This window comes from Pteropus vampyrus, unplaced genomic scaffold, assembly GCF_000151845.1.
Source record: "Pteropus vampyrus isolate Shadow unplaced genomic scaffold, Pvam_2.0 Scaffold60, whole genome shotgun sequence".
Taxonomy (NCBI): domain Eukaryota; kingdom Metazoa; phylum Chordata; class Mammalia; order Chiroptera; family Pteropodidae; genus Pteropus; species Pteropus vampyrus.
In genome coordinates, this window is record NW_011888841.1 from 4,657,324 (window position 1) to 4,682,669 (window position 25,346).

The window sequence follows — 25,346 nt, forward strand, 5'->3', positions numbered from 1 at the left end:
GATATTGACGATTTTAAGCTGGTGATTTTTAAGCCCTTCACTCTGTTATGCTCTGCATCCCATTCTTGAAGGTGGCCCAGCAAGCATTTGTTTATAAGCACTTGCCTCTCCATCTCTATGAGAATTGCCTCACAGTTTTAGAGAAAACCTGGGCACCAATTGACCATCACATAGAGAAAACTGTCAAAGTATAGTATGCATGAATATGACATGTAACTAGATTGTAATGATCCTTATGTCAAAAGATTAGAATGTAAAAATCTATTACATTCTTTATAACCATAATTGGTATAGTACTGATGTCATGTCTCTTCTATTTTTGGCCTTTTTTCCATCCTTCCTACTTGTCTAGGCATTGATACTTCTCTTTTTTCTGTGTTTCTCTCATATGCATATACTCTTCCTGTCCCAATTCATATCAATTTTTTTTCTTGAAAAATAACTATTATGTTTTAGCAAAATCCTGGCCTATCACTAGTGTTCTTAGAACTAAAGAAAAACTGAAAGAAGTCAAATCAACGATACCCCCAGAGGAAAAAAAAAAATTAGCTTTCAGATTCAATCATATCCAATAAATTGTCTTTGCTTGTTTCTATGACAAATGAATGCAGTATGGAAATTATTCACACTCCAGCAGCAACCTGGATGCAAACCCATTTGCAGAAGGCCTTGAATAAGAATGTAATTCAGCGTTCGTTCATTTTAAATGCAAATAGTGGAATCTGAATAGGACAAGAGCATCCGAGTGAAGGGTGTGTTTCCTGGCATTGCAGAAAGCTCTCATGGTGATTAGGAGGCTTAGCAACTTACTTATTTATAAACATAAATCTGAAAATAGAGTAACTCAAGCACAGGTTGCGATTTTACTCCTGTCAATGCTAGCTGGAGAATGTATCCTGAAAAATCTTAGTTATCAGGATTCTGACAAAAAGCATTCGAGAAAGAATAACAGAAAACCACACCTTTTCGAAGGTGAAGATATAAAATATTTTCATCTTCCAGTCATTTGAGATTCCTACAACTGACAATTTTTGGAATATTTTCTAAATTAGGGCAAAAAATAAATGTGTTGCACGTGAAATTAAAAAAATATATCTAATAAATTCTGATTTTTATTAAATTGGGTCTTAAGTTTTACAAAGATGATTCCCCACTCATCTTTCCCTGCAGGTGTGTTTTACTCCAGCACTTCTCTTGATAAGTTGCAAAAATTAGGGAAGATATTAAAATTCAGAGAAGAAAGTTAATTGGAAATCAATCCTAAATAACATGGCAACATGCTAAAGGTAGCATACGCCCTCTCCTTTACCTTAGGGTAAAGTGTCACTGAGATTAGTTTGAGAAGCGTGGGGTTGAAACTCTTCTCTGGGCGAAGAAGTCCCTGCTGTGACAGCTGTGAGCGCTGTAGGGGCCAAACCCCAAGGCCCGAGAGCTCCCCAATTAGGATTAATTGGCTGGCCACCCTTCCCATGGGAATTGTGGAAGAGCCTAATTAGCAGCAAGCTCTTCATTTCCCACCAGGGTTCCCTTTCACAGCCTCCCACACTTAGACTTTGAACTGGGTGAAAGTTTAGAGATGAGTTTTCGTTTGTTTTTTCCTCAATGGTATAATTTTGATGTGGAACGATCAGGTAGAAGGTGCTCTCATTCTAAAATGCATATGTGGCTCTCACTGGGACCTCAACTGGAGATGAGCTGAATGGGTTCATACTGGAGTTCAATCTGTAGAAAGTGATGGTGGTTTTCACCTACCCTTGTAGAGTATAGACCTAGGAAGTGGGAAGAGTGTGGCTAGTTGGTATTTTTAAAAACCTAGTTACAGAATTTTAGTCATACTTTGTCATAACTTTTTAATTCAGTGACATACGGAACATGAAAGGCTTATAAAATCCAGGTGCTTGTAATTATGTCAACCGTATTTGTGACTAGTTTTACGATTTGTGATCGACTTATTTATAGTTTACAAAAAACAAACGGGCACAGCCAACTTCAGTATGTTGTGCTTTCTGGTTTGGGATTGAACATGACAAGAGTTTTCAGAACGTGCTCACGGTGTAGGAAGCTCCATCCACTGCTTGGGAAAGGACTCTGCCTGCTCTAGTTGCTTATAACTAGTATGTGGGACGGAGATCGAAGAAATGGAATATTTTGGTGAATATTCCTACATTTACACAATTATACATAAACATTTAATGTCTAGAAGCAGAAGTTTTGTTCATTTTGGAGACGTTTCAACACTCTTGATATTTATCTTTGTAAATTTTTTGTCGTTCTTGTTACTCTGTTACTTAAAATCTTTCAATAGTTCACTTCTTACTCTGACACACAGAATCTCAGATGCCTTTTGGAAAGCTTTATTTGAGATCTTCATCCTTGGCAAAGACTTTGATATACCCCTCTGTGAACCCTGTCCTTTCTCTTTAATAGAAAATATTATTGAGCTTATTTAATTTTCTCTCTTCTGCCAAAGTATGCTTTCTAAAGAGGCAGGCATCCTATCCACCCCATTCATGCGTCCCTAGAAACGTCACATACCTCATGGCAAGTATTCAATAAAGATTTCTGGAATAATGTGTTAATCTAAAAATAAAAGGCCCAAATCAGCAGCAACAAGCATTTATTTGAAGTCCAAAATAACAGCTATTTGGGAAGCACTGATTCAGGCAGAACCTCAAAGAGTGCTCCAGTCAGGGAGTGAAGGCAAGGGGGTTTCATGAGAAAGGGAAGGGGAATAATTACCTGAATTGAAGGAAGGAATTTCTACAGAGGCAAATAAGCTACGTTATTCTTTAGCTACACATGGTGGTGCTAATTCTAAGGAATGTCTTTAATTTTCTGTCCAGTAGTCAGAACGCTTTCTTGTTAGCTTTGCAAACACTTGTTTGGGATGCAGTGTTGCTGTGGCCCCGCCCAATGGCTGTTTTGCCCAGTTTACACATCCTAAAGGTTGGAGGAGTAAGGCACACAAGGTGGTTCCTCTGCGACGGCAGCTCTGATTCCATTTTTGAAGTGGCTTCGTTTACATTGTTTTTCACAGTGCGAATATTAATACCTTGAATTTGTAAAATATCAGCAGACAACAAAGAAAGGAGACATTTTAACCCCCTCTTGGGTGGACGTCTACAATCTTGGCTTATTAGGTGCTGGTTGAGAGAAAAGTGAGAGAATTTCTAGAGGTGCTATATGTCCCCACTTTCAGATTCAGATACCGAAATGAAGAGACCAACGAATGCCCAGGACAGTACTGCAAACTCTTCACTCAAAAATGGAGCTGATTGGGCATTGAGGTTTCCTAAACTCCCGGTTCTCCCCCCGCCCGACACGTTTTCATATCCAATCATCCTGTTGGTTAGGATTTTAGGATCAGTTTAAACCTAACTTATTCCTCAGATTTCTTCTGAGGCTCTTCCTGTTCCAAACAGGCAGCCAGATACACTCCCGCACATATAGGCTCTTTCTTAAGATCTCCCTCCTATCCCATCGGACTCACATACTAAAACCACACCTTTTCGAAGGTGAAGATATAAAATATTTTCATCTTCCAGTCATTTGAGATTCCTACAACTGACAATTTTTGGAATATTTTCTAAATTAGGGCAAAAAATAAATGTGTTGCACGTGAAATTAAAAAAATATATCTAATAAATTCTGATTTTTATTAAATTGGGTCTTAAGTTTTACAAAGATGATTCCCCACTCATCTTTCCCTGCAGGTGTGTTTTACTCCAGCACTTCTCTTGATAAGTTGCAAAAATTAGGGAAGATATTAAAATTCAGAGAAGAAAGTTAATTGGAAATCAATCCTAAATAACATGGCAACATGCTAAAGGTAGCATACGCCCTCTCCTTTACCTTAGGGTAAAGTGTCACTGAGATTAGTTTGAGAAGCGTGGGGTTGAAACTCTTCTCTGGGCGAAGAAGTCCCTGCTGTGACAGCTGTGAGCGCTGTAGGGGCCAAACCCCAAGGCCCGAGAGCTCCCCAATTAGGATTAATTGGCTGGCCACCCTTCCCATGGGAATTGTGGAAGAGCCTAATTAGCAGCAAGCTCTTCATTTCCCACCAGGGTTCCCTTTCACAGCCTCCCACACTTAGACTTTGAACTGGGTGAAAGTTTAGAGATGAGTTTTCGTTTGTTTTTTCCTCAATGGTATAATTTTGATGTGGAACGATCAGGTAGAAGGTGCTCTCATTCTAAAATGCATATGTGGCTCTCACTGGGACCTCAACTGGAGATGAGCTGAATGGGTTCATACTGGAGTTCAATCTGTAGAAAGTGATGGTGGTTTTCACCTACCCTTGTAGAGTATAGACCTAGGAAGTGGGAAGAGTGTGGCTAGTTGGTATTTTTAAAAACCTAGTTACAGAATTTTAGTCATACTTTGTCATAACTTTTTAATTCAGTGACATACGGAACATGAAAGGCTTATAAAATCCAGGTGCTTGTAATTATGTCAACCGTATTTGTGACTAGTTTTACGATTTGTGATCGACTTATTTATAGTTTACAAAAAACAAACGGGCACAGCCAACTTCAGTATGTTGTGCTTTCTGGTTTGGGATTGAACATGACAAGAGTTTTCAGAACGTGCTCACGGTGTAGGAAGCTCCATCCACTGCTTGGGAAAGGACTCTGCCTGCTCTAGTTGCTTATAACTAGTATGTGGGACGGAGATCGAAGAAATGGAATATTTTGGTGAATATTCCTACATTTACACAATTATACATAAACATTTAATGTCTAGAAGCAGAAGTTTTGTTCATTTTGGAGACGTTTCAACACTCTTGATATTTATCTTTGTAAATTTTTTGTCGTTCTTGTTACTCTGTTACTTAAAATCTTTCAATAGTTCACTTCTTACTCTGACACACAGAATCTCAGATGCCTTTTGGAAAGCTTTATTTGAGATCTTCATCCTTGGCAAAGACTTTGATATACCCCTCTGTGAACCCTGTCCTTTCTCTTTAATAGAAAATATTATTGAGCTTATTTAATTTTCTCTCTTCTGCCAAAGTATGCTTTCTAAAGAGGCAGGCATCCTATCCACCCCATTCATGCGTCCCTAGAAACGTCACATACCTCATGGCAAGTATTCAATAAAGATTTCTGGAATAATGTGTTAATCTAAAAATAAAAGGCCCAAATCAGCAGCAACAAGCATTTATTTGAAGTCCAAAATAACAGCTATTTGGGAAGCACTGATTCAGGCAGAACCTCAAAGAGTGCTCCAGTCAGGGAGTGAAGGCAAGGGGGTTTCATGAGAAAGGGAAGGGGAATAATTACCTGAATTGAAGGAAGGAATTTCTACAGAGGCAAATAAGCTACGTTATTCTTTAGCTACACATGGTGGTGCTAATTCTAAGGAATGTCTTTAATTTTCTGTCCAGTAGTCAGAACGCTTTCTTGTTAGCTTTGCAAACACTTGTTTGGGATGCAGTGTTGCTGTGGCCCCGCCCAATGGCTGTTTTGCTCAGTTTACACATCCTGAAGGTTGGAGGAGTAAGGCACACAAGGCGGTTCCTCTGCGACGGCAGCTCTGATTCCATTTTTGAAGTGGCTTCGTTTACATTGTTTTTCACAGTGCGAATATTAATACCTTGAATTTGTAAAATATCAGCAGACAACAAAGAAAGGAGACATTTTAACCCCCTCTTGGGTGGACGTCTACAATCTTGGCTTATTAGGTGCTGGTTGAGAGAAAAGTGAGAGAATTTCTAGAGGTGCTATATGTCCCCACTTTCAGATTCAGATACCGAAATGAAGAGACCAACGAACGCCCAGGACAGTACTGCAAACTCTTCACTCAAAAATGGAGCTGATTGGGCATTGAGGTTTCCTAAACTCCCGGTTCTCCCCCCGCCCGACACGTTTTCATATCCAATCACCCTGTTGGTTAGGATTTTAGGATCAGTTTAAGCCTAACTTATTCCTCAGATTTCTTCTGAGGCTCTTCCTGTTCCAAACAGGCAGCCAGATACACTCCCGCACATATAGGCTCTTTCTTAAGATCTCCCTCCTATCCCATCGGACTCACATACTGGCACTTCTGTCATCGCCGTCCTGTAATGATTTCCCTGTAATGAGATTAGTGAAAGTAACAGTGTTTAACCCATTGAGAGAAGCCCCTACTTACTTACTTTTATTAACCACAGTTATGAAACAGCTCAACGTTTAATTATTTGCTGAATCAATTGATGATTGAAAGGATTGCCCTGATGACTGGATAAATAAATGGAGGATAGGTGGATGGATGGATGGACTGATAAAAGCCATAAATGCTTTTTCTCATTATTTTGTCAACTCATATTATTTTTACATTCTAACAACAGGTCATACTAAAACCTCTACAGAAAGAAACTAATAGCAAAATAATAATTAAAATAAAATATTCACATAAAAATATCTTACTGCAGGCAGTCTGGTGCACAGTCTTAGACATTTATATTATACAACAACGTATCAAGTTACTTAAGGCATTTCTCTGTTTTGGGGATCAGAAATAGCATAAATGTAAACAAATGAGACAGAAAAAAAGAAAACAGTAATTTTAATGCATTGTTTTGACTATAGTTTTCCTTAAAACTTTGTACCATAGTTTATTCAGTGCGTACATAAATTGTATCTGTGTACTTGATGAATTAGTGGGTCGAAAAGGAGCTATCCTGCACCACTCATAGCGAAAAAGGTGTTATTTTTAAAATTAGTGTTACGCTGGAATTTAATAATCTCCCCATCCACACAAATGGATTTCAACAGACACAGAAGGATCGCTTTGCTGCCTGCTGCCCAGGCCCCTCAGGACAGTAGCCGACATGGCAAACAAAGCTGACTTGCAAGCGAGCAGCCTCGTTCAGCTGCAATATTGCATAACTACAACATGGAGCCGCAAGCGATGTGACACAGCTGACATTGTCTGTGGTAAATTTAGGGTCTGAGATGATGACTTCTTTTTAGAAGACAGCAAACAGCAGATCTAGAGCAGCGAAGTTTCAGTTGAGTCATCTCGCTTGTGACACTTATTTTAAATGCAATCTGTTTAACTCAAAGTATTACCATCTTTAGAAAATATGGGCCTTTTTTTCCCCTAGGGCATTTCTCTTATGCATTTGTAGGCAGCTTGTTGAAGAGCTTCCAAAGGAAAAACTTCCATCTCATACAAAGTCATGTACTTTGGCTTTTTTTTATAGAGAGTGTCTTCTGACAAAACATGACTGTTACCACTTTCTGTCGATTCTTACCTTCTGCTCAGGGAATGGCTTCCTGCAAGTTCGAACACAGCTCTGTGTTCACACTCTACAGAGCAAAGATGTCTGAGCATCTTCCCTGTGTTCTCTATAATAAGACTAGTTATTTCCTAGTCTTTGGGTGGTTGTTGGGAGACAGTTCTCCATGAGTCTCTCACATTTCTGCCCATCTTGAAAGCAGAGGCACTGATGCTTTTGTTCTGGTCTAATTTTTCAAGGTGGTTGTATGGCAAACAGTCTTGGAAAATGGAGTCTTTTCAGAAGAAAGGTTTGTAACACAAACCACTGAGTATGCAGGTGTCGCCTGACCCTCTGCACATCACCCTGTGAAAGGTGAGACTCAAGCATCCTGATCATCTGGCTACTGCTATTGCTAATAATGTCTTCTGTCTCAGGTTTAGGAGTCTTGCATCTTCTGCTAGCATCAGTGGAATTGTGGTCATCTAAATTGTTCACTTGAAAATATGATAACTTCTTGTATCCTTCACAGTAAGAATAGTAGGGGTGAGATATATTATTTCAAACATTGTGATAAAGAATTAACTAAGTAAAGCTTTGGTTTCAACACCTATTTGTAACTAAGGGTTATTAACTAACTCCTTACTGATGGCTGAGTTGTTTTATGGTAAGTTGAGAATAGTACTAAAAAGAACTGTTTCATTATAATACAGTGTGTGCATTTATTCAGTGTTATAGTGAGGGTAAAATTATATTTGCATAATGTATCACATAGCTCTTGACAGCCACTACACTTATGCTTTGTCTAAAAGTTACTATTTTTTCTAAGCTTAATATTTTAATCTTGAGAGAAAGATAATCTTTAATTAAAAGAGTTGTATAGTTAAAATTTTTCAGGTACTTTCTACCATAAAGTTCCTCAATTATTTTCTTATATTTCATGTCTTCAAGAAATTGTATTTTTCCCGACATGTTTCTGAAATAATCATGCTTAACACAAATCTATTTATTCACATTCGAATACAATCATATTTAAAAACCAGTGTAGTTTAAACTATGAAACATTATTTTAAATTCATGGAACATTACGTTGTTTGTAAGTTTAGTAGGATTCTCTTAAAATCTATAAGAAATGTAATTTAAACAATGGTTTTGTTACTAAAATATAATTTTATAATATAGGCAGAAACAAAAGACTGCCATGTGACAAAGACTTTATGTGGCCCAGAAATATTAAAATATTTACTATCTCACACTATATAGAAAATGTTTACTCTAGAGGGATGAACCATTGTTTGATTTACTATTTACTATTGATCAGGATCAGACTCAATGGAGGGGGATGACAACTTGTAAATTGATAATTTTCAAATGATTTTTGTCCATTGGAGAAGCAAAAGATGTGTGTCTGGTAGAAAAGATAAACCTAAAGAATATGACTGTGTAACTTTCTAAGACATTAACCAGATTCACATATAACTTTGTAATTATATTTTAGCATCTTCAATTGGCTGTAAGTAGTTCAGTCTGTTTCATTTTCCTTTGAAATAGCTGTACTAGCCTGCTGTTTCTCTTATTAATAAGAAAAATAATTTTGCTGACAAGTATTTATTCTATATTTGCATTTGAATCATATTTTAACTCTTAGAACTTCAAGCTTTGACAATAAATGCGCGACTCCCTCTTCCCTATTTAGCTCTTAGTCCTTTCAGCATTCTAAACCAACAGGATATGGACAACTAAGTCCGGGTTTTCTTAGTCTGCTCATCTTAAAATCCAGTCTAGATATTCTTTTAACAGAACTCCAATCAGAGTTCTCGCTGAGTTATTCCACTTTCCTCATTTTTTTTAAATATACGGTTTGATGCCGCAATATTGAATCCTTGTAACTAGCGCTCATCTCTTGCCAATAGAGTTACATGTTTATCGAGAGACGGTGACGTTTCCCACCTTTTTTTCCTTATGTAAGTTTTACTTACTACTGTTAATGCATACTTAATTAAATAGTACACAAATGAAATTAGTGCAGGAAGAGAGAGTTGGTTCCATGACGGCCACATTGAATGCTTTGCAAAGAATACGCAAAGGTGAATTGCTAAATGATTGCCATGCGATGCAGAATGGGTGAAGCGTAGTAACTGCTAGGACCCAGCCTCTGCTTGAAAGCACCTGCTACCAATGACACCTATACTGCATGGAAAGCCCCTGTGTGACATGGGGACGACCAGACTGCTTCTAGCAAAAAGAGAATGTTATGAATCGTTTGAATTATTGAACAATAAACAACATGATCAAAGCAAATTTTTAGTAGATCAATTAGCAATCGAACATTTACATCTTCCTTGAAATGCTCTTGGTTTTTATTAATAGATTTTGGGACGATCCCATAAAAGATTCATGCTCATATATTTAAACAAATGCAACTTTGAATGATTGATTTTAAAATCTTTTATTCCCTACTAAATAATAGGAATTTCCCCTGTCTTTTTCATTCAAAAGAAGTAAGGAAAACGAGTCATAATTTAGAATTCATGATTATATGTCTTTGTGGTAAGCATAACATATTTGGGAAGTAGAAAAAAACAATGACTCAACAACACCATCCAGAAAAATATTTACTTTTTAAGGGCATGAAATGATACTTTAAAAATAAGACATTTTAATACAAATCTACATAAGATAAATGTAAGACTATTTAATGCACCTACATTATAAAACCTTTAATTTTTCTCATCAATTTTTAAAAAGAGCCAGATACTTATTAAATTTTATGTCTAAGCCATCATTATTTACAAAATTAACAGTTCAAATATTACAACTTATTTTCCTAAAAGCACAAAATAAAATATCAGAATAAGAAAACCAGATTTTATTTGTAAGGAATTAACTGCTTCAAAATTCTTATTTATAAAAATATGTCAATGAAATGATGTTTTATGTGAGATATTCAAGAATAATTAAACAATCGTTGCCCAAGAAAAAAATGTGAATTGAACAAGATAGTTTTCTCAGACATATGTATAGCCGACTTTAATTTAGATATAATGTAAGGCATAAATATTCAGCAGTTAAACAATAACCTGATTAAACTTTCTTTCTCTGCTAGACATCCAATCCTATTTTTGTATTTTAAACAAAATAAGGAGAAAAAATGATTTGGTTTCTTAAGGAAATGAGTTCATTTTAGAATGTTATTTTTCTACCTTCTGTTATACTTGGAAACACATCAATATCTGTTCATTTATTATTAGAATTAATCATGCATGTGTATTTTATATTCAAATACGCACTATAAATAGTAATTGTATAAAACATTAAATTCCTCTTGAATGGCACAGCTAACGTCAATTGTTATCACTTAATATTCATTCCTGATGCTTCAACCATTAAAATGCAGTGGCAAATCTGACAAAACAACAAGAGGAACGTAGAACAAGCCACTCTCTGTTCATCTACTGCTTTCACACATCCCACCTTTTTCACACAGTTGTGAAAAAAAAGTTCCCTTGAAATTGATTGGCATCGCCATGAAATAAATTACAGGACTGTGTGATTGGGAAGCAAATCAGGTCCACCTTAAATAGAATTGGGGTGAAACTGATGGGGTTTTTGTGGGTGAAGCCTAGAGACAGAACTTTTGCACAGGACATAAACGCGTGAAGGCTAGTGACATTGAGACCAAATTGTCTGCTTTTGTTTTAAAGAGAATTTCCACCCCCCCACACACTTTTTTTTTTGTTTAGAATGGATCTTTTTAGTTTTCCAACAATGATTGATATCAATTGCTTATGTTAGAACATAACCCATTTGATTGGAAAGAGTAGCTTATTAGCTTCCATTTAAACAAAAGAAAAATCAATTTAATATAAATTTCCAGTTCAGGCTAATGAAATTGAACTTTTCTTGAAATTCCAGGAAAGAAATCTAGACTATTCTCCAAAGTTATGGGCCAGAATTCTACTGTTATTTAAAATCCACGATGATACTAATGATCTGATAATAATCCAAGTTATTAGAAAGGATGCTGGAAAGGAAACAGAAAACATTTCCCCTGCTTTTTCATATCAACATGTATTCTCATCACAAGTACTATGAATACATATAGTTGCTACACCACACAAAATTAGAAAACTCTAGAGAAAAGTAAAACAATGAAGATGAGTAGACTAAATTCTATATATGATAGGCTAAAAAAAGAGAAGATTGAGAAAATAAAGTCTGATTTTAGCTCATGTTTGTAGTGGCCTAAATGTTTTAGAGTTTTACAATACGGTCTTAGTAAAAAAATAAAAAATAAAAAAAATCTGATTATATTTTGAGCCCGAACTAGATCCTTTTTAAACAAGTATAAGAAAACTGTATTTGTATAAACTCATAAGAATCAATATTCATTATTAATGAATTACTGATATTTGATATTCAAATAAATTCAAAAGAATTTTAGATGAATTCATGTCATAGCTCCATATTAGATTGTTAAAGTTAAGAAGTTAAGATTCTTTTAGGAATGTATCATTTAATTTTGTTAGGTCTGATCTAATGGAGGACAAACATAAATTTCTTTAAAATATATTCTGTAGGAACTGTCAGAAAATGAAAAACACTGTACTTGCAAACACTCTTATAATCTGAAAGTCACATATATGTCATTATCTTGTAATTCCTGCATAGCTTGGTTTCTAATGTAAGCACTTCATTTCTTAAAGCTGATGCAAATGTTTTTAGAAAATGACATCACGCAATCATTAAATATTTTACCAGGAATGTTAATATTGTTATTTATTTTCTGCAAATTAATCCTTTTTATTTAAAATCCCATCCATGAAAGCAGTTTTCAATGATAAGTGATCAAATAAAGTAACATACAGGGTGAAAGAGACATAGATACAACCATATCTGAAAGATATACATTTGATTTTACTAAAAATTCTCAGTACCAAGTATTCCAAAAACCTGAAATATATATATTTTTTAATTTCAAAAACCTTCAGTTTCCCCCCCCCCACTCCCCCCTTTTAAGTCAGAAAACCTGTAATTATAACTGGGGTTAGGAATGAGTTAAGAAGGTGAGAGGAGAGTATTGCTATGGAGAGGGATTGGTTGGTGTTTATTAGAGCTTATTCAGCATTCACTTTTTCAACAAGTCGTTTGGACACCTACTGTATTTTTGCCCACTACCACTCATCTCCTGCTTTGAGGTGATGACTGTTTGACTTGTGGCTTCCTGAGCACCATTAGGGAAAACCTGAGAGGCTGCCATTAAATAGGAAGTGTTACTCTATGATAACAAGAAAAAAGTTGCAAACTGGCCGTAAAAGGACAACGGGCATATTCTGCGAAAGGCATAGTACCTGCGTGTTTGACAGTGGTAGGATTTAGATTCCAAGCCTCAGCAATGTCTTACCTGGGGAGGAGAACCCATCATTGCTGGCCTGGAGCCTTGGGAAAAGCACTGTTCTTTCTCACCAGCTCTGCCACTGACCAGCTGTGTGACCTAAGGGAATAACTGAGTTCTCATTTTTCTTTTTTTCTTTTTTTTAATTCTAAAACGAAGGATGTGATTTTAATTACTAAGCACCCTTCTATTTTCCAAAGTCTTCTTCATCTCTGGGAATAACTTTTAAAATTTCTACTTAAATACAGACTAAATTAAGGTTAGAACCCTCAGAATAAATGTTGAAAAATATTTATCTATTATCCACTAAGTGAACCTAAGGTACAATGAATACTTCACAATCAGTTTGTATTATGCCTTCTTTTTAAAAAATTCAAGCGTACAGGGAATATTCCATTTGCATGTGTTTAAGTGTTTATTTCTGATGACAAAGAAGAGACAAATTTTGTCTATCAAATGAATAATTTGTGGAAATATGAAATAAGTCATGTTATTTTTTCATGAGATATCAACAAGATATGAAATATCAACAAAGATAAATAAATCTGTGCAAATAAATGAAAAGATGGAAGAAAGATCTGTTGAATCTTTATAGCTTCTCATATTGGCATGAAATTATTCATATTTATCACAGGACATTTATATACAGAAAGAAACAGTTTGGGGAACATCTCAAAATAAATACACATCAAATTTGAGTTTTATAAACAAGTTTCAGTGGTGAATGAGTGAATAGAGACTTAACTCCATATTTATTTGAGTAGATAATGTTGAAATAATTTTTAGTTTATGGGAAAATCACTAGTATGCAGGTCATAATATAAGGACTTATCCATGCTCTTAGTTTATTCTTTTTCTTTTGTGTTCTTATTAATCTAAGAAAATCAATCTTCTCCACCCTCAAGGTCCTTTCCATACATGGCTATGTGATGCCGTTGAATTAAACCAAGTGATATATTTTTACCAAGTTCAACGAACAGTTTTATTAGGCAGATTTTATGCGTGTGTGTGTGTGTGTGTGTGTGTGTGTGTGTGTGTGTGCACGCATGCGTGTATGCACATCATATATATATATGATGTGCATACATTCTTTCAGTTTTTCTTTGTAATTAATCTGAGAACCATAGCCGTTTACACAACTGCTACTTTATTATGTAGTAGTTCCTAATTGAAAAGAGATGGTTGAATGCACTAAATGAAGGGTTGTGTTTGGTTCACAATTTCTCTTTTTACAGAAGTGAGGTTTTGGACAATGTCTATGATGCTAAACAGTTTCCCACTCAGCAACATGAAGACATATAGTTTCCTGAGTTTATAATGTTATAAGAATGTCCACTTATGGTTTAAGAGTGTATTATATATCTAGAAACTCCTTTTGTGCTCCCCCAGTAGATTTTTAAGTACCTGATGAAATGAATAAATTCTAAACAAATGGCTTAGAGATTCAGGCTTCATATATAAAATATTATTTTTCTGTTAGAGTAAAAAATGTTTTCTAAACCCTAAAAATCTTATATTGTGTTTGTGTCAAATATTTTTGCTTCAACGTATAATGATTGAGAGTTGATTAGTCCTATCACTTGTTTTTCTTCAAATTATGTTATTCTTAGTTGGTCATTTATCTTCTTTACAAGAAAGGGAACCATTTTTTTTGATTTCCAACCTGTTTGCTGTTTACCAGTTTCTTGTAAATCTCTGATTTTAGAAATCGAGGAAAAGAATCTTTGGCCATGAGACCGTAGATTAACTTCTGAGCCTCATCAAAACATTTGAGAGTTGGTTCTGCGATATTCTTTGAGATGAGGTCTCTGGTGCTGAAGTCAATGTTAATCTGTGGAAATAAGTTTGCATATCATTAGACTAGTTTAACCAAAGAGTACACGGTTTATACAGATGATAGATTCACATATTATTTGAATTTTTTTTCTAAAAACAAAGATAATCTGATGCAAAACAGCAGAAAGGTTATGCATCATTTTCCAATGCATGACACAGGCTTGGTATGTTTTTCCTAATATGATAGGATTGGCATGGGCAAAGAACACAGGTAGAGCCTTACTTTGAGATTGTAAAAAATAGCTGAGCGAAAAAGCAAACATAATATTTTGATTTTAAATTTCTTTTCCCACCTATCCTTTCTTTCTTTCGTTCTTTCTTTTTTTCCCCCTAGTACTTTGGCCTTAATACCTAAAATGTATCTTCCAGGGGCAGAACAATAACTAGAATTTACTAGGACAGCTTCCACCAACCCATTCCCATTCTCCATACCTCCCTGTGCTGTTTCCCACAATGTTGCTTTTCATTCTAATTTGTATATATATATATATTTGCCAAAATGGACCAAATAGCACCCCTCTACATAGACCCCATGCCTCCCACGGATGGTACATACGTATGTATGCATGTTTATGTATGTGTATACCCTGCCTCCTGCCACCACCACACATAAGGCTCCCCGGCAAGGTCTAATAGGGATCTATCCTGCTGAAACACACCATCCACCCGCCAGTATATAAAAATCCCCAAACATTCTTGTGGAGAGACTTGTCCACCTCTACGCACATCTCAGGATAAATTCAGAGAAGCAGAAAATTTCAAATCCAAGTTGTTTAACTTAAACTGAAAATATTCATGAAGTGCAAAAGAGACTGGAATCTTTAAAGCTTACCAAGGCAGGTGCTGTATCTGTCTTATTCATCATTCTGTTTTTCAGCATTTAGCAGACTATCTAACATGTGATCAGCAATCAATGAATATTTAGTGACTCAAATTAAAATGTCTCTTGGCAAAATGGGGGAGATTGTAAAAATGCCAGAAGTTTGGGGTCTGGTAAAAAAAAAAAAAGACTATAAATGACAATTTATGTTTATTGAATCAAAGTTAAAAGATAGGCAGACAGACCTGCAATCAAATCTCCCCTCAAGTGCCTACTTGCTATTTGTATGAGTGAAGCGGATTCTGTGATTTCCTTTAATCTTTGTTTCCATGGTATAAAAGAGAAGAGAAATAGCATCTATCTTAAAGAGTTTTAAGGACTAAATGAGATAAGTAATATCAAACTATTTTAAGACCATTAGTTTAGGGAGAAGAAAAATAATTAAAAAGAATCATTGAAAGGCCACTATTTGCTTATGGATATTTTCTTTCTTAGGTCCTGCATCTACGTTCCAGATCAAATGCCCCAGCTCTCACGAAACCCTCAACATCTGGAATTAATTTCTACTTCTTTGTACAGGAAGATGGTGTGCGGTTGTGAAAAGACTTTGGGATGATTTTCAAACCTGCGATCTGCCACAGAGTACCCGGGTGACCTGCGGTGAGTGACTAATATTTCCGAGGTCTGCTTCCTCATCTTTAAGGCGGGTAGTTCTCGACTGAGTTGTTGTAAGAATTAAAGTGAGATGATCGCACACTCATTGATTCTACAAATATTTGTGAGTGCTTGTTATGTGCCAAATGCTTTCCGTATTTGGGGAAAGACAACCAACAACTAAATAAACAGAATTATTTTAGATTTGAACTTGAAGGACGAGAAAAAGCCTGTCCTCTAAGAATCTGGAGGAAAACATTTCTGGCAGAAAACAAAACAAAACAAAACAAAACAAACAGACAAACAAACAAACATAAATGTAGAGTTCCTGATTCCAGAAAGAATGTGTTAAAGTCCCTGGGTGAGGTCGAGGCAGGAGATGCAGGCCAGGTCTTGTGGGACTTCCGTGCCATGCGAGGAGTTCCTGTTCTCTGCCAGAAGCAATAGGAAGACACCGCTGGCTTTGAGCAGGGAGGGGCCGTGATCACAGTTAGGACCCTGGTATGGTGCCCGCCTCACACAGGAGTCAGTGCACAGGGGCCGTTATCGAGATCTTACAGTGGTTTTTAAAACTCTGGAGTCATCTGTTTTGTAAATCCTCTCTGTATCGTGGGGATATGAGAGTAGACATCGCCTGTTTTCCTCCTTTACCAATGCCGTTCATTCTTTAACGGCATCATCTGCAATTTGTTTAACTTTATAGTCCCTGTAATGGTAACTATAGCAACTTAGCTCATTGAGGCATTCTCTCCTCGGGTGAGCTTTCCCGGGGCACACTGTTGCCTGGTTATTATTTTAATCAGAACTGAACACCCGCAATAACTCTACATTCCCTGTTTAAAAAGCCCAAAGCCCTTGTCTCGGCATTCATGGTCTTGACAATGTGGTCTCAACTTACACATTTTTGTCTTCTGTGCCTGCCCTCTATTTCTACCAGGCTAGGTGATTCCTCTCAAATTCCTTATTTTTCCCCAGCTATGACCATTTTTCCGTACCACCCCAGTCTAGTGAAAGTCACTCCTTTTTACCTAAGTCATTCACAATCTTTTATGTCTTTAAGGGCACATTCAGATAACATCTACCTTGTAGAGTTTACCTGTGGATTATTTTTTCTTTTCTGACCTCTCAAAGGACTTTGTGTTACATAGACAACATTTGCATTTTGGTCATCTCTCACCATACCTTGCACAGTGTAAAGACTCAATAAATATATGTCATATAAAGAAAGTGAAAAAAATGTTTCTATATTTGTTAAAAATCATGTTTAAATTTTGAAGAGAACTATTCCATTTCAACCTGACTCTGATGATTAATATTACTTACTGAAATATATTAAGCTTGCATTTCTGACTTATTCCTCTCATTTTTCTGATTTGCCTGTTTTCCTACCAAGGAACTGCCAACATTAGCTATTGACAGCCAAGTGACAAGTGAATACACTGTTCCTAGGAGATAATTAGTGGCCTTATGAAGATGTGATTTGGCAAGTCAGCTTAATGTCAGTGAGAAAACATCATACCTACATATTTTTGTAAATGCCATTATTTTTCTCCAAGTTGTTCAAACTTGAAATGTAGGGATTATCTCTGACACCTCTTCTTTCTCTGATCTCTTATCATATAAATATATATAATATATTATACATATGTTTTTTCCTCATTTGTTTTTTATTTTGTAATTTCTCAAAGGCCTTTTTCATTCTTACTTTTATCAATCTAGTTTAGTCTTTTGTAACCTAATGTCATTCTTAAACCATGGAATTTACCTCTTACCCAATATTTCTTCTTACAATGTCTTTCCCTTCTGACACCAGAGATAGCATTATTATATCAATTTGACCAAAACATCACTTTCATCATATAAGTAAGTGTTCAGCTGAAAACCTATTTTTTCTACGACATAAAATTTAAACTTTTTAGCCTGGCATTTGAGCTTCCTCACATCTGAACTTCAATGTTTTGTCACAAAACCATCTCCTACTTATCCTTAGTGGCAGTCATGAAACTGGGCTACTGTCATTTATTTCCCAGGACAAATCTTGCACCTAAAGCTTTCGTTTGTATTGTTTAATCGAAAATCCTTTCTTCCACAATTTTATTCTCTAAAGATGACTTACCCTCATGTCTTATGATTTAGCTTAAGTCAGATATCCTCCCAGAAGAATTAAGGATGACTACTAATGATCTATCCAGAATAAATAAAAGAATGGCATTGCCTTTAATTGAGATGGAGAGACTCAGGTAGAAGAAAGTTTTGAGTAGGAAATTAGGACTCAGATTTGAGTCTGTTAACTCTGAAAGAGCTTTTAAAGCCATGGGGCTGGAAGAGATCACAGGAGAGAAAGGGAAGCAGGAAACAAATGAGGGCCGCCTCTGTCATTTTAGAGTATGTTGCATTATGAGTCAGAACAGCAAAAGACATTGTTGAAGAGCTGTCATTAGGAGAAGAGGACATCAGGCACTGGAAGCCACCTGAAGACAGTATTTCACCTACGAGAGAGTGGTTGATTTTGTTAAATGCTCCTGAGAAGTCAATCTGAGTGAGCTCTGAGAATAGGCTACCCAAAGTGTCTGCTTTTTCTTCTTGACGCCTTTGAAATTTCTGTATCATGAAAAAAAGTGAAAACATTAAGCCTGATACATATTTTGCCATATAAATTCCTTTAATAGGATCACTGCTAGGAGCATGTCTGCAAACTACATCCCTAACTTTGCACTCATCTCAAATTTGATTTATGCAGAAGATACATAAATACATTTCTATCCCAAAAAGTAAGACAGAGGAGATGTTGAGCTTGGGGTACACTGAAGGCAGAGTCCTATTAAGAGCTGACCTTCTGGGGAGACAGACTCTCCACCAGCATCATCGTGAGAAACTCCTGAGCTGCGAGAGTTATACAGAAGCTTAGACTTTGCTGACCGCCTCAAACTGGTTAGTCCAGAGCATGGACTAACTGAACACTTTATCAGTTGATGAAACAGACAGAGTTATATTAATATTATTTACTGATATAGTCACTTGTATTTTGTTTGCATGGTTGCTCTTTAGTTTCAAGGACTCTCAGAAATACCATATTTTACTTGCTTATTTTTCAAAATTTCACGAGTTACCTTAGATATCTGAAATGACTGTACTGCCAGTCTCAGAAAACAAAACGTGAGATTGCGAGTCTTATGAAATGGCAGCTGAGATGTCATCGCAACTATTTAGGGGCTCTTACATCCTCTCAATTTTGAAAAGGCCTTGACACAGCTGACATTGACAACAATCCATTGCATTAAAATGACTGCCTTCTGAATGATGGTTGTGGTAGTTGTTTCAAAACAATTTTATTCTAAAGATCCAAGATATTTTAATACTCACATGATTTTATTAAATGCAAATTATGCATGCCAAATTCCACTTTTCTATGGCAGCCATTTTTAATTCTTTTGGCTTTTAACATGTTATTTTTGCAGGAAGAATACGTTTTAAAGTGTCCCCTGTGGCTTTCCTGTGACCCTAAACTGTGCTTTATGTATTTTTACATAATTTGAATGAAAACTTTTCAATTGTGTTCTCATATTCAAATTAGATAGCCTTTCCTCATTTAGAATCGATAGTGTAGCAGGAGACTGTCATTATGCAAAGGGCATGTGCATGCATATGTAAAACACCCCACTAAAATGGAGCAGGCAGCATCTCAACCCTCAATCACAGCAGAGCTTAAAAATGACTATTGGAATTAAAGCCACCTGTAATCACGTTTTCGATGACATAATTCTATTTAATCACCACCAGCACCTCTAGTCTTAACTTCATTTTTTGGCATCATTCAAGGCAAAAGGAGATCCTGAAAAATATTCTCAAGGGTGACTATTAAAATTGAGAATTGGCAACTAGAAGGAACCCATCCATGCACAGGACTATAACCATTTGCTGTTATTCGTTTTAGAGATGGAAATAAATGACACAAGTTGGGAGGCAGTACTAACATTAAATTGGGCAAGAGAAATAAAATAAATTATAATGTATGCGGTAGTAACATGTAAAACAGTAATGTATAAGGACTGCTAAAAAAACACGTGCATAAGCAAAAGCTATCTGGAGTCTCTGAAAAGAAGTGGATGGACTGGGTTCCTTCACCAACCCAATGTGCTACTCCAAGATTCATTTAAGTGGCATAGGGACATGTGGACATTTGAAAAACACCCAAGTATTTTGTTTTTGAGTTGAAATGTAGCATTTGATTTTTTTCAGAGGGCCAAAATGATACTGCAAATTATTAGAAGAAATACTTCTACCACTTTTTTTACCCTTTCTGAATGCCATATTTAAATCTGGACTTCATAGTTTAAGAAGTTATACAAAATAGAGAGACTATGAGAAATAAAGCTTTTGATAGATAGACTCCAAGTGATGAGATAACTTTATGCTTTTGCCTTTAGCATGAATATCAAGGTTCCCAGGTTGCGTCAGGAACATTTAAAATACATAGAAGATCCAGAGAAAGGAATGTGAAGGCTAACGACATGGCTCTAGACCCCTCCTCATGATCTGTGTATCTTAGTGACTGCAAAGCTCGTCATTTTATCTCTAAGGCTCAGTTTGCTTTTCATCTGTGCCAAGTGGGTGGCTGAGATGCCTTCCTGAGATAGTGAGCATGGCGAGCCAATGAGACAGATGTCGCTTATAGTTTCTTTAGCTCTGCTTCCTTTTTCTCCCCTCCTTCCCCTTTCTTTTTTTTTTCTTTCCTCTCTCTCCTTCTCCCCATCCCCCCACCCCTTTAAGAGATACATTTATTTTATGATGAAATAAATACGATGCAGGAGTTGTTGGGATCGTGGAAGTACGGTTACTTCTGCGTGTACTTTGAGACACACAGCACTAGGTTGCTTCATCGCTGGACTAGCTTTTCAGGCCCCGGCTGGTCCCTTTGCTTCATTCTCCTTCCTCTTCCTTTCCGCTCCTTCCCTCCCCGATCTATATTCAAATTTCTAGTCAAAATTTAGTCATTCATTTGAGCTGCATTTCCTGATTCCCTAGACTTGGATTTTTCTGTTACACGCTATCACATCGCCTGTCTTTCCCAGTCACGGCACTCAGGAAATCTTACCACAGTGATTTTTTTTCACTGGCATCTTCCCACTCAGATGGTTCACTTTCAAAGACTCTGTCTTTTTTTCTTAGCTGCTCTAGCATGATGTGCTTATCAAGTCTTTTAAGGTTCCTTATCTTCAAATGTTCCTAGAAGTTAGTTAATGGTTGTTTTCAGGTTGGTTCAGTAGTACTTAGAGTGACTCCTTTGAAGAAAGAAAGGGATTAAAATTTTTTTCTTTTTTTTTTAGGTGTTTTTGGTCGACCAACACTTGGTCGACCTCACAAATTGCAAGGACCTTATCAACTTACAATCCCTTATTTTTTTTTTTATTTTTTACGTCTACAGCACCTGGTCTTCCTAGGTGGTCTCCCATCCAAGTACTAACCAGGCCCAACCCTGCTTAGCTTTCGAGATCAGATGGGATCGGGCTTATTCAGGGTGGCATGGCCGTAGATGAGATTAAAATTTCTTAAAAACTGTTCTGCACTTAAAAACTTCTCTAGACACATGGTCTCATTCATCATTCTCATCTGTCATGTGTGGTTGTTAAATGCTTTTTTTATAGATGAAATTTTAGATGAGGAAACTGAGCCTCAGAGAGAATAAATAGCTTACACAAGATTACAAGATTTGAACTGAGGTCTCAGTAGCTCCCTACTTTAAATCACACGAATTCTCTATATTGGTGGAGAAACCAGAGTGAAGATAACACTGTAAGAGAAAGGGGCATAAGTCTAGTTGCAATTATTATCATCTTATGGAAACCTGAAAGTTCAATTTTTATGTGCATAAAACTGAGAACATAAAACTGAGAACCATTAAGTAATGTCAATTTATAGACAAGGATCATTTAGTAAGTTTAGTACAAATTATAAACTGTCTAATTGCATCAATTAAAATTAAGTCATGCTAGCAATTTTATAGATGAGGAAATAAAGACACAAAAAGTTGAAAAGAAAGTAAAAGGGGTTTAATAGACATCTGAATTACATAACTTTGTCATTGTTCTTTAGGATTTTCTACCAAGAAAACTGATTATAATTTTAATTCTATATAAGAGTAGATTATACAACTATTAATAAATATAGAAATGGAGACTATATATATGTGAATCTCAATCTCCAATTAATTTTCTACTTAAGTAATTAAAAAAATAATAATTTTTTATTTTTCCAACCTCCCTCTCAATGCATCACCTTGTCTCATTAAATCTACTTACTAGATAAATCTAAAATATTCCCACCCTTTCTTGTGTCTACTGCTGCCTGTTCGACCTCACCCTCATGCCGTATCAAAACATTTACAATTTCTGGACAACAACAGGAAGCTTTGTACCTCCATGCTATACCAGTGTGCTCTCAGTCCGAAATATTCTTTTTCATTTGCTCTTTTAAAAAATATTACTTATTTTTCATGAAATACCTCTTCAAGTATGAGCCTCTCCGCAAATTCATCCCTTACTCTCCAGATAGGTTAATCATTCTTTCCTTCTGTGCTAGTAACAAACTTTAATTTTTTAAAAAATTATATTGCCTTGTGCGTATTTGACTGGTTTTACCATCTCTCCTTCCTCTTACTATCTCTCTCTTCAATCTCTCCTTCCTCTATAACTTCACTGTGCAGACAGCCGCTCTAAGAATCTGTTTAATGACTCAACGCTAACAGTTGTATTATATTTACAGTTTGTAGAGAACTACCTTGAAGACTGCAATTGGTGTATTAAAGGCAAATGCCCGTTAGTAATTTGAATTGGAAATAACTAATAGCAAATAATAAGGAAGACAATGACTATTTTTAATACATATTTCTTTATTTTCAATGAATTTCTTCATAGCCATAATTTTAATTATATTTTATCTTGTCAAAATTATTAGATGCATAAATTATAAAAAACTGTAAAAGTTTATATCCTAAAATAATAACTAAACTATTTAAATTATTACTATATAAATTTATTTTGGAAAATTGAGAAAACAAAACTATTGTCAAAATTGATAACCTATATATTATAAAGTTAGATTCAACTATAATTAAAAGATTACATTTCTCTTCAGAAGGTTTTTCATATATAATGTTTGAAAATGTTACCTTAGAACAATCACAATTAGATGGATTCATAAAGAAGGGAGAAAATCTGGCTTTCAAACCAATATCACAATAAATAGAATATCTTTATAGTTGATTTCAAAGTCTTTTTAGGAAATGACACATTAATCAACTTGATGAATATTAAATACTATATTTAAAATTTTTAGAATTTTTTAATTTATTTTCAGAGGGTAACAGGGAAGTGAATATTGAAATAGATCCATGGGAGTTAAAGTTTCCCTTTTTCTTTTTTTTCCCCTACAAATTCCTGGCAATGGTTCAGTGGTTTGTATTTCTGGAATGTCATGCTAGGCCAAAAATGCTACAGTAATTAATGTCCATCAAAAACTTGAACTATTGATAAAGCAGATTTTATGCCCTAGGTTTTCTGAAAGTGTTTGTACTTCATCTATTCTTATGGGCCCTTTGCCCCATAAGTATAACAACCCTTCTCATATCATGAATCCTAATTTTAGATCAGAAAATACAGTAGCTGTCTGTCACTTCTGAGGGTATCAGTTTTGTGCCACTGTAAGAAAGATGACTTGTACTAGTAGTTTACGTTTGGTATTAGTAGTTTAATGTAACTTCCTCTTTGCTACTTATGCATTAAAATTCTTTGCTTATATGATAAGTCATCAGTCAAAGCAGTTTTAAAACAGAAATTGCTTAAACTTTTACAGTTAAACATTAAAGAGGTATGTGGAGATGATCATGGTTTTAGTTCTGGAAATCAAATCTAATATAAATGAAATGTTACACACATACAATACTTTTTTAAGGCAATTATTCCAGGTTTCTCGCTAGGTCTTTTTTTCTATTTTTCTGATCTTAGAAACAGCACAGATGGTTCCTGATTCCTTGAGACAATGCCTCACATCTCTGGGTCATTTTTAACAATTAAAAAAAAAAAAAAAGTGAGCAAACTCTTATTTTGGAAAGGAAGACATTGCATGCCATAGCGTGAATCTCCAAAATATTAAAAATGGAGAATTTATACTGTTGGTTGTAAGTCCTACCCACCATCCATTATTTAAAAATTTAAAAAAAAATCATTCAAGAATTCTACATTGACTTCCATGGCTTAGAAAAGGAGAAACAAAAGTGAGCTTGAAATCCAAGAACACATCTTAAGTAGGGTTAACTTTAGAGCTACTTAATTTAAGATAGGAGATACGATTTCTCAAAAGCCTGCATGTTGTACTAAGAAAACAGAAATAGTGTTGAAATATATTTGCTGAATTAGTGAAAGACAGAAGATCGTCTTCAGGGACTTTTTCTGAAGTTGACGAACATTTTCTATTTGAATACATAGCAACAATTTGATTTCTCTTTAGGTGGATTTAGTGTCTTTTAATTGGAAGCAGATTTGCTGAGAGATGAATATTCATTATCCTGGAATATTTTACTCACCTCTTTAGGGGCATCAGCTTCAATGAATTCAGAATAAATCATCTTGGCTTTGGAAGCGATTTTTTCTGCATTTTCTGTTTTCTTGAAGTCTTCACAGGCAAGCCAGAACTCAACATTTTCTTCACTGAACTCTGATTTTAGAAATGTTCTAAAAGCATCCAGACCAGCTATAAAATATATGAGACAAATTTTGTACATCATATAGCTCAGTAATATGACCAAATAAGTACATTGTATGGTGTGAACATTTACTGAGTATTCAGTGGTGAATATTTATCATCCTTCTAAGTATAACATTTATATGTTTTATTTTTTTAACTTTAGAAACCCTATTTAGATCAGTGATCATAAACGTTAAATATTATATCTATATTTCTATAATAGCTCCATTAACAAAGAAAACCTGTGCTTTTTTTTCTAGATCTAAAAATGAGTTATATTTAGGGAAAAGTCTTAATGGCCATTGCTTCCTAAAAAACCCTATGGACTTTGCTTTTTAGACCCAATGCACTAAGTTAATGGTGTTACTAATTTAGAATAAGAATATCTTTTTTTTTTCTATGAGTTGTTGAGAAAACACAATTTGATGTAAATAGGTTAGATTGTGCTAGCTTGGGCTTATTAAAAGAAAGGAGGAAGGACTGGTATTTATCAGTATTGTGTGAATATATCAGTGAACCCTAATCTCTAAACTGAGAAAGTAACTGGCAAGATATTTGGTCTGAACGCTTCTCTCCTTTATGTATTGATAGGCAACTTTAATTCAATAAGGCAAATAAATATGCTTTTCCCCAGTGGTACCTGTTCTAGCTTAGCTTGTGCATGGTGTTTTCCTGCCTTCGGTTATTTTCCTGAGCAG

General features: G+C 35.5%; 1 protein-coding gene and 1 non-coding gene across 2 annotated transcripts in view; both read right to left on the minus strand.

The window, feature by feature from the left end:
* Positions 1-14,213: 14,213 nt before the first annotated feature.
* RGS21 (regulator of G protein signaling 21) overlaps positions 14,214-25,346 on the minus strand; it is a 39,984-nt gene continuing 28,851 nt past the window's right edge. Inside the window, exon 5 of the mRNA XM_011360866.1 lies at positions 14,214-14,427. Coding sequence (XP_011359168.1) covers positions 14,224-14,427 — 204 coding nt within the window. The 3' untranslated portion in view covers positions 14,214-14,223. The remainder of the gene's footprint in view (positions 14,428-25,346) is intronic.
* LOC111740249 lies at positions 21,323-21,441 on the minus strand. The gene has a single exon (XR_002780555.1). It is a non-coding gene; the product is annotated as a 5S ribosomal RNA (ribosomal RNA).